Source organism: Malurus melanocephalus, unplaced genomic scaffold (genome assembly GCF_030028575.1).
Source record: "Malurus melanocephalus ecotype Western Australia unplaced genomic scaffold, MMel_1.1 scaffold_628, whole genome shotgun sequence".
Lineage (NCBI taxonomy): Eukaryota > Metazoa > Chordata > Aves > Passeriformes > Maluridae > Malurus > Malurus melanocephalus.
The window spans coordinates 189662-199736 of NW_026623860.1; the positions used below are offsets into that span (position 1 = coordinate 189662).

The window sequence follows — 10075 nt, forward strand, 5'->3', positions numbered from 1 at the left end:
AACTTTTTATTGAAAAAATACTTAGCTTGCTCATTTATGGGCTCTCTTTTCCTCCCTAAGTGCATGTGAGTAAAATTCCACAGAGTTCTTATGAGCAAAGTTTGTTCCTTCTCTGCCTCTAGAGCAGGTATAGCCCTTTAGACATTACAGAATAGTCCCTTTTAAGAACGGCTCAGGGTCATGTAGGTCAATCTCCTGAGGCTGTACAGAAATTCCAGTGTGTGATGCTGTTCCTATTGCTAGTAAGTTTTTTCTTCGTATGTAAAAGCTGCAAGTGAAGACCACTTTAGATAAAAATTATTTCTGCAGGAATACCAATACTGACTTGAGCATACCATGAAATTTGTGTCTCTTGCTGATTTGATCCACTTGTTCTGAGCAGTAAAATAATTCTCACATTCTTAACCCTTCTGCCAAGATATCCTTACATGACTTTGACTCAGAGACTCAGGATGGGAATTTCCAAAGAAAGCTGCCTTTAGTGCCTGTTAAGGTGAAGACATGAATGTTTTGACTTCAGTTCTGGAATGTACCATTTGAAATTTAGTATTCAACTTTCCAATTGCAGGCAAATTTCCTTATTTTCATCCAGCCCCTTGTTGAATTCTGCTACTCAGAAAGATGCGGTGCAGTTGATTCACAGTGAGTTGGAATGATTTTGCTTTCACTGTTATCTTTTAAAGTGGCTTCCACTTATTTTCCTTCCTCCTCTTTGCTCCCATTCTTGTAGTCAATCTTTCATGTTTCCTGTGTTTCTGAACGAAGGGGTTGGCAGCACACTCACCTTTCAATATAACTGTGATGAGAGCAAATCTGGTGATATTGGAGTTCTTGATAATTACACCAAAGCTAATCTTAGGTTACTTTAGTATCATATTGTTCCTATATATTTGTTCCATATTATTCCTAGGAGAAAAGTAACAAACTATTAACAGCTTCATTTTCTTGCAGTGTCACCCACATTAAACTGAAAAAGGATTTGAGTCAAAGGAAGAGRTTCACTAGGATGACAGGGCACTTAGTTTGGGATTAGTGAACAGTAAAACCACAGTAACTATGATGAAGCTGCCTGGACAAATGAATTGACTAACGATTGCATTTGTAATTTATGTACTTGGAATGGGCAGTGATATGATTATCTTGTGCCATGTGTCCTAGGACACACTGTTCTGGTTTCTACAGGAGTTACCCACCTTGAGTTCTATTCAACCTTGAACCTGAACCCTTGGCTGAATGATTGAAGCAGCTGAAACACTGCTTTATCCATGGTGAATGCCTGTTGAGGTATATATATATATATATATATACATACATATATGTGTATATATATATCTCAAATACACTCTTTGCTTTCCTTTGTACATGCTACCATTGTACAATAGCCCGCACTGGGCTCACTGACTCAAATATTCATTGTCTCTCTGAGCTTTTGCCACATGGAGCTAGAATGGATTTTAAAGTACATTTCTTTACTATGGTTTTTCTCACATAGCCATATGAACAAGATGGATAATCTGAAGTTGCTRTTGATTCCCCAGCTACTTCACTGCAGTCAAAGAATTTCCTCTTTTATGTTTTCCTCAAAACAGTGAACATCCCAACAAGAAAGGTACCTGCCATTCAGAATTTAAAATGTCTGTGAAATCATCTCAACAGTACCTGATCAACAGAAGCTCAAATATTTGAGAGCCACTAGAGGCAACRTTCTATGGATGAACAACTTATATATATCTCTTCAGAGTCCAATATAACATCAAGAAGGCAGAGTATGTCAGACATCACCTGCACTAGGACTACTTGCATTATCCTGTTAGGATACAGACAAGAAACAGGGATACTGAGTAATAGGAATGGAAAGGAAAAGCATATTTTAAATTAGCACACTCAGGAGCACAGAACTACATAGTCCAAAACTTCTGGGGAAGAGCATTATTCTTCTCTTTTCTTGTCAAAAGGTAGAATTATTTTTCTTTTTGTATGTAGGAACACTCTGCTATGAGTCACCTTAGTCCCCAAACTGAATAGGATTAATTGGAGAAAATAGAGTATTAATCTTTTCCTTAATATTTGTCCACAGCAGTTGGTAAATGCCACACAAATAACTCAACCTTKTGTAGAAGAAATGCCTTCTTCAACCTGGGGATGTTTACTTCAAAAATAGCCACTCTGAATCAGTTTATACTGTTCTGCCTGCAGAACTAACAAGTCAAATCAGCTGYGTCCATGTTTTAGTCATATTGAAACTTTTGTTCTGGAATATATATGAGTTTCCTAACTAAAAAAAACCAACAAACCAACCAAAACCCAAACAAATATCAAGCTGTCCTTAATTTGGTCCATCCTTTATATCAATCAGATAATTTATTATCACCATTTGATCTGGGATATAGTAAAGCTTTCACCTGGCTGCTTAGCTCTCAAAAAAAAAMCAAAACCCTAAACCCTGGGAGAAATGCTGGAGASCTAGATTAGCAAATGGCCTCTTTTCATCCCAGAATATGCACCTGGACCAGGTGGAGGTATAATGAAATAAAAGGGATATGGCCAGTGTCCTACAGAAAGTGGCTAACAGGGTGACAAGTTGAGCCACAGACTTAGCAATTTTCTTTGGAAAGAAAAATTCACAGTATTTAACACAGTTGCCACTGGTGAAGGATTTAATGAAAAACAAAATTAATTAGGAAATTTATYTTCAAAAGAGTCAAGATAAAGAGAACTCTGAGCAAAGCAGCTCTTTGGCTCTCCATGAGTCTACTGCTGCTCTCTAAAAACTAAAAATAAGAGAAATCCCTTTATCTCTTGGACTAAAGATCAAAGTTGAAACTTGATATTACATTACCGATGCATATGACATCTGGTAAGGGAAAATCATATTCAGTGAATACCACTGATTTATGGAAAAATTTAAAATGTAGGATGAATTTATTTAATCCAAATTATGTAATAAACACTTCTTTTGTGGATGTTTTGTGGTGGCAAAAAATATTTTCATCTACGATATGTCTACCAGTGATTAATGCTGATACCCATGTGCTTATGMATTTACCAACTTGTTTGTCTACAAGTCCCCTGAAAGATAACATCCCACGTGCTCACATTTATGTTCTTCCTCTTGTAGTTTACTGGAGATTTATCTCTTCAGAGTGTTAAAGATTGACTGCTGGGAGCATCCCAACAATAAGAGAGAAGCAGGCAGTGTGTTTGTTGCCATAATGAGATTGAGACTTCTTTCTTGGTAAGTGGACAGCTGMATGACTCAGCCATTTATCAAGTGAAGATAGAGAAATGGAGGTGCCTGGAGGAAAGAATTACTTATTATGGATAGCGGCTGGTATGACATGGATATGAATCATGAGGAAAGCAGTTAGTTTTGAAGAAGACTGGGCAGCATTCCAGAAATWCCAGAGGACAGGTGACTGCAATGAGACTTAGAAATATAGTTATTATGATTCCCAATAATTGGTCAAAAGTGATTCCTGTCTTCAAAGTTCCTTTGCCAAAAGAGACTAAAGTTACAAACTTTACTACACAGGAAAGATTTTTTGTTTTGGTTTGGGGTRTTTTTGTGTAAGAGACTCAGTCACYTCCTTTATTCAAAGAAAGAAATTAATACTGCTTTGGTAGAAATTTCAACTGAAATCTTTGATAACTGCTAAAGGAGTTGTAGTCATCACATTAATGAGTAAAGTCATGTTAGAGGTAACAAACGAAGGAACAAAACATGTTGTCATCGGACAGTAGAACCAAGCACAAGCTTTACCTTCTGTGAGAAGACTGGAGATAATTTTTAATGCCCTTATGATAGCATTGTACAAAAGGGTGGAAAGGCAAGGAAGAGTCTTTAAATAAATATTCTAATTTTTGACTTTATAAATATTCTAATTTTTGACTTCGAGTTCTTTGTTCAAACAAGTAATTGAGTATTCCTGAAAACCACAACAGAAGTAGATATATTATGAGATAGCCAAGAGGATTGTAAATTATGTTCTTTTTCCAGTTTATTTTTTGGCGATAATCACGTTTCTCTGAGGATGTTCATGGAAGAGTCTTGTTTCCCAGCTTGTGTCATTTGCTCAGTGTTTGCAATCCCTCTGTATAACCTTTACAAAGTTCTGTACAAATTCTGTAAAACTTTTTTCTTCATATTCTTCACATTCTTTGCATTTTGCTGATTTTGTGGAAGTCAACTGAAAAACAAAATACAATAGTAAAGCAGGATGATGATCCATTGGTTCCCATAGAGAATTAAGTTTTTTGCCCTGTTTTGGGAATAATTTCAATGCAGGTAATGGCTATGGAAAACGTTAGTGGAGGTTTCCATAGCAGTTATGGTCTTGCAGTTCCTGGCTTACTTTCTGAATGGAATCACCTTTGATAGGTATATCACTCGAGTGAGGGGTGGAAATGACTATCCCTTTAAAAATCAGGATACTTTTCTGCCCGTGTCTAAYATATCTGACTTCAGATACTGAAGCTGCAAACTGCCATTTATACACACGCATTCAAACACCCTGACATATGTATGCATGCACAAAAKGATTTGCTTTGATAGGAATTCTGAAAGTGTTTTTCTCAAAGCCACTAATCTCTGATTTTTCATTGTTACATATACAGGTTACTGGAATCTCATTTRTTTTCATCTGCACCATCCCACTGTGTATGTAACAAAAGAGGTATGMCTGCTACTGAAGAAGTATTTTTGATTTGCCTTTTTTCCACAGACTGTTGGTGTTACCTTATTTTTGTCAAAGGTTGCATTTCCATTTTTCCATATGTTCCATACATCCTGTGTTTTACTACAATTTTTGATACGGCATTCTTGAATAATCACTTCTGTCTCTAAGAAAAAGCACCTCATTACAAGTTCTTGGCATTCCTCCTGAAAAAAAATGCAGTTGCAATAGTTTTATGATTAAGAAGGAATAAATGAATGTAGGATATAATTTATTATATAATTTAAAACACAAGTATGATATAAGTGAGATATTATTTCAGATAAAATCAGCCACAAAGTGGCTGATTTTTACTAATTGGGCATTTTTTCTTACTATTCAACTACATTTGAATATCTGCAAAGAGGGGGCTGTGAGATCTAAGAACAAATAGGCCAAGCAATTTGCCAGCATGAGGTGAAAGATAGTATCTTAGTGAAGAATACAGGAAAATAATTAATCTGAATAGGAACCTGGRATATAACTAAACATGGAATTAAATTAGTATTATTCTTAGTAATTTGAACACTTAGAGATCTGAATTCTGAATGGGTAAGGTTCTAGAGGAAGTAGATAATACTCCCTTAAATATTACAAATGAATACCAGCATTATTTTAGCATTGTTTGCTTTGATGAAAWAACTTTGAATCACACAATCACAGAATAGTTTGGGTTGGAAGGGAYCTTAAAGATCCACTACATTCAATCTCTCTGCTCTGCACAGGGACTCCTTTCTGTAGGCCAGGTTACTGAAARCCCCATCAAACATAGCCTTGATCATTCTTTTTAACGGATTAATTTTAGTAGCCGATGACTAAATAAAAATAATTAACACCTACTTGCATAATTTATCATAAGCACCTTGATTAGAAGAACTATTTATTACAAGGCAAATTATTTGATTTTAGATGCTTTTATAAAATTAGAACAAGTTTGCTTTCAGAGAAACTTGTTAGTAAAGAAAGGAAGCCACCACATTAGATATYAGTTGTGGTCAAATGTGAAGTTTACTTACATCCTCATCTGCATTTGCAGTGTATAAACTGACATCAATATCCTAAAAGAAAACAAGAGCTGGAATTATGAACGTCAGCTAACAAACACCATCCCTTTCCCTGCTCCCTCTCACTGACACTTCTTAGCTGAGCACTATGCTAAATATTTTATTAAGTCTTCTTCTATGATTATATGAAATGCTGACTTTTTAATGAACTTACTTTGGATGTCTTGATCCTCTCCAAATCTTTCAGAACTTCTGCCCACTTGCAATGACCTGCTTCTGTCTTTGGTACATAAGCACTAGAACAGAATAAAAACAGTGACCATTAGGCTATATAGGATCTGTAAACATCTAAAATGTTTATGTTGAAAACAAGAGCAGTATAAGATACTRCAAATACATTATTCACATGTATAGATACATATGGTCCATGTTTGGGACAAGCATATTTGACAAATCATAAAATCACATAGATACATATAAACTGTATGTCACATCACATCACATCACACACTGTATAAACAATGTGGGGGGTTTTAAAAGGCCCGATTTATAGAACATAATGCAAAAGAAAGGTCCGATTACCTGATGTAAAATATCTACAGTTCTTTTAAAGGATAAAAATAAAATTTCAAATCTGCTCCCTAAATCGACTGGCGATAAGTAAGAGCTGTGATAGTAAAAATAAGTATTTTGTAGTTCCGGTCTGATCGACATTGACTCTGTAGTTACCATAGGAAGAAGATGATTAGTCCCATCCCATTCTTTAAAGGGCAAAAGCCATGGCTGTTCAGAAGCCGATACAGCGGGTACTGCAGACAAATACTTTTCAGGTGTGTTTTCTGAAAGACACAACCAAGGTGATACCTTGTGACAATCTGATTGCAAAATTTTCCTTTAGTACTGACTTATTTAACCAAATTGCCAAGACATCTAATCAAGACGAGACTCCATTGTGTGTGGCTGGAAAGACCGACCGATTTGTAGCTTGGAGAAATATATAATCACTTTACYAAACAGTTGGTAGAAAATCAGATGCTGAAGGCACACTACAAAAGCCTGAACTCATCCTGGGCTCTCTATTTATTTATCTGTTCACACTGCAGGCTGCAATTTAATGCAGAGGCAATACTGAATAACTTCTGTTTTCCCCCTCTCCCCTGGCTACCATTTGTCACCCAAATGCAATGAATTACCTTCAACTACAACATTAACTCCAATATCGTGGTTGCATACACGTGAGACTTTACACTGAATTAATCAAATACTATTGTTATGTGTACAAATGTTAAATACAATATTTAGATACAGTATRCAGTTACATTTCTTTACACAGTGTCTAATAGTGGGAAGTGTTGCATTTCAGAAYTTCCTCAGTGGAGTTTGGCAGCTAGCACTAAAGAGAAGCTGTGAGCTCCGCATTGTCCATTAGGAAGCATTTCCTTGTGCACAGCCTGGTAACCTTTGTTCCAAAGTCACAAGCTCTTTGATTTAAGCTAATAAAGTTCCCTCACAGATTTTAGTTAACTATCTACAGCAGTGCAGTGGTTTTGATCCAAGGTCTTATTCCTTATCATACATGCAATACTTTATAACTGACTCAAATGGCGTTTCTTTAGCAATGGTTTGTTTAGATGCAAACCTGCAAGTAAGTATTTTTAAATGGACCAGAGAACAGAATAACAAAACAAGATCTAGCTCTGTGCAGTGGTAAAAATTATCCAAATGRGAGGTCAATCCATGCAGTCAGGACTGCAACTTGCTTGCTGAAAGCCACCTTAATAAAGCAAAGCCAGGAGAGTAATGATTACATGTGTGACAGGACTTCTCGAAAGTATTTGTAACAAATATTTGCTACTCTCTTAAATAGAAAATGTTTTAAATACRTTGGAATTATTTTGTTTCCAAAACCCAAAAATACAGCTGAAATAGCMTAATTACGTAATCCTACATTAATTTCCACATTTTATATTGGGAARCAGTGTCAGCCCCTTTTATCTCCTTTGGTTGTTCAAAACCTGTTAAATAAGAGCTATGTAAATRAATGATTCTATGATAATCTAAATTGCAGTAAGGACAGAGAAAGAAWCATCTCATACATCTTCTGAACAATTTCCATATGGAGGATGCTGTTGTGGTCGGCCAAAGTAGTTCTAAAAGCAAGACTAAATCTGTCACTGTTTCCACAACAAAAGGAAGTTGAAAATATGTGAGTACTAAACCCAAAATATTAAGTATTTATAAAAGTATATTTTTCGAATGTACAGGAAAACAATGGRAAAGAATTATTAACTGCTTGGCTAGGGTTTGAAGAGCTAAATCATTTTGCAATAATATGACAGAAAGKCTTTCACCTTTTCACAGTTAACATTGATCTGAAATTGTCATGTTATTTCTTTTGGGTTTGGGTTTTGTTTGTTAAATCTGCATGATAACTGCTTTGATTTGATATTATAATCCTTAGAAAATATCCTGTATTTACTGGGTTTGGGGACTTTTTATTATTATTATATAATTGAAGTTCAGAATTAGTCTTATGGGGAAACTCCTAATGCATKTAAAGAAATTTTAAATCTGATTGGTGAATAGAGCTGAAAAGGAAATAAATTAAAGTGTACTAGAAACCACTTTACAGTAGCTAAATATTTTTATCATTCTACAAGCCAATTTTTATCAAATGAAATTACAAAAAATTAAAATATGAAAGGCTTATGATACGTCCATAAGCACAAGCCATCTWCATAATTTATAATTAGAGTTATGGGGCCTTAAAAAGCTGACTTCAGAGGGAGTTCCAGTCCAAATGTGTTGTCAAATTTATGCTGCAGAACAAAGTGTTCATGGTGAGGAAAATAATATATTGGAATATCTAGTGAATAATGGGCCAGGGTAGTCATTAGTTTGTCATTTGTTTCCTGTTTTTAATATTTGTTCACTGTGATGACACTGAACACTGTGATCGATCTAAATGATTTAAGTCATTGTCTGTATCTTTGGTTTTCTTAAATATGGTAGGTAACTTTCATTGTAACAAAATAATAATTGCTGATATGCAATAAATGCTTAGTTTTTAGAAATAATAGAAATCTTATATTCATGATAAATATGTGAAAAATAGACTACATGCATACTCTGAAGTACAGAACATACTTCATTTGCTCATAAAGAGTTTTTTTATGTCAGCTACATCCCTCAACACATTGCTTTCATCAATTCAGGGCCATTTTCTACTTGAACTTCTTAATTCCTTCATCCATACTATTATTCAACAACAGAAGCATTGTTAGCAGGCCTAGAAGCTTTGACAGATTGTTCTCCTGCCTTGAACACTCARTGCTGTAACAAAATTTTTCTTTGTATTCTCGTTTTGATTTCTTACTCTGTGTAATCATTAACCAGTTACTTCTACTCCATTACATCTCTGGTACTTACCCTTGTGAACATTGGACCAGGGAGCAGCTCATATTTATGTACATAATTTTTTTTTATCTGTAGCTTGTGTCCTGATTACTTTCTACTCTAAAGATTAAAGCCTTTGGAAATTAATATACATTCTTCAAAAATGAGTTATGGTATACAAAATAATGTTTGGGAAAGGAATGCTGTTTTTTAATAAGGAATTTCAATTAGGTATTTTAAGAGCAGTTACCACTGAGTGATATCTAGAATAAAGTAGTACTGTTTTCTCTTTAATGAAGCAAACATATAAGTAAATGAAAAAGCTTTTCTTTAATAAAGCAGAAACAGCCAATGATTTTKCTGGTTTGGCTGTCACAGAMACAATCAYCTAAGTTAGTCAAAAGRAAATATTCACAGCTTTTTGCATTTTATACATAGCTTTTATGTGATGAAAAATACAGTTAAAATTACATTTCTGCATATATACTGTATGTCTAAACTTCTTTAATAATATTTTCTTATAAACTTCTCGTTGACTCTATGAGATGAGATATTCATAAGTAAGAAAGTTTATTTCCTGGCCATGCCATTTGGTGTTATTGGCAAAGATCTTTGCTTGTTTTCTCTCTATTTTGAACAGTATTTTTATATTTATTTATGTCTTTATTCCTCATCTGCTTCCTTGTTCTTGAAAACAAGTGACCAGAAACATACAACATACTCAGATCTTATAAAGGATCTAGAAAACTGGTGGTAATATTTTCAGTTTCTATGGGAAAAAGGGAACTGCCTACARCCAGAGTTTTCTTCATGACTTTGTCACACTGGTGGCTGAGACCTCAACATGCTCCCCTGCCAGAATGTTATGTTCTTTCAAAATTCTGGAATGTCCTGACAATCTTTCACTATTTGCAGAAAATTCTAGCCCTAAAAAAAAAAAAAAAAAAAAAAAAAAAAAAAAAA

General features: G+C 34.7%; 1 protein-coding gene across 2 annotated transcripts in view; it reads right to left on the reverse strand.

The window, feature by feature from the left end:
- Positions 1 to 1336: 1336 nt before the first annotated feature.
- The window catches only part of IL15 (interleukin 15), a 31376-nt gene continuing 22637 nt past the window's right edge, over positions 1337 to 10075 (reverse strand). For both annotated transcript variants that reach the window (XM_057383386.1, XM_057383387.1), the window contains 5 exons: positions 6446 to 6555; positions 5931 to 6012; positions 5729 to 5770; positions 4736 to 4879; positions 1337 to 4187 (listed from right to left, as the gene is read on the reverse strand). In XM_057383386.1, coding sequence (XP_057239369.1) covers positions 4074 to 4187; positions 4736 to 4879; positions 5729 to 5770; positions 5931 to 6012; positions 6446 to 6555 — 492 coding nt within the window. In that variant the 3' untranslated portion in view covers positions 1337 to 4073. The remainder of the gene's footprint in view (positions 4188 to 4735; positions 4880 to 5728; positions 5771 to 5930; positions 6013 to 6445; positions 6556 to 10075) is intronic.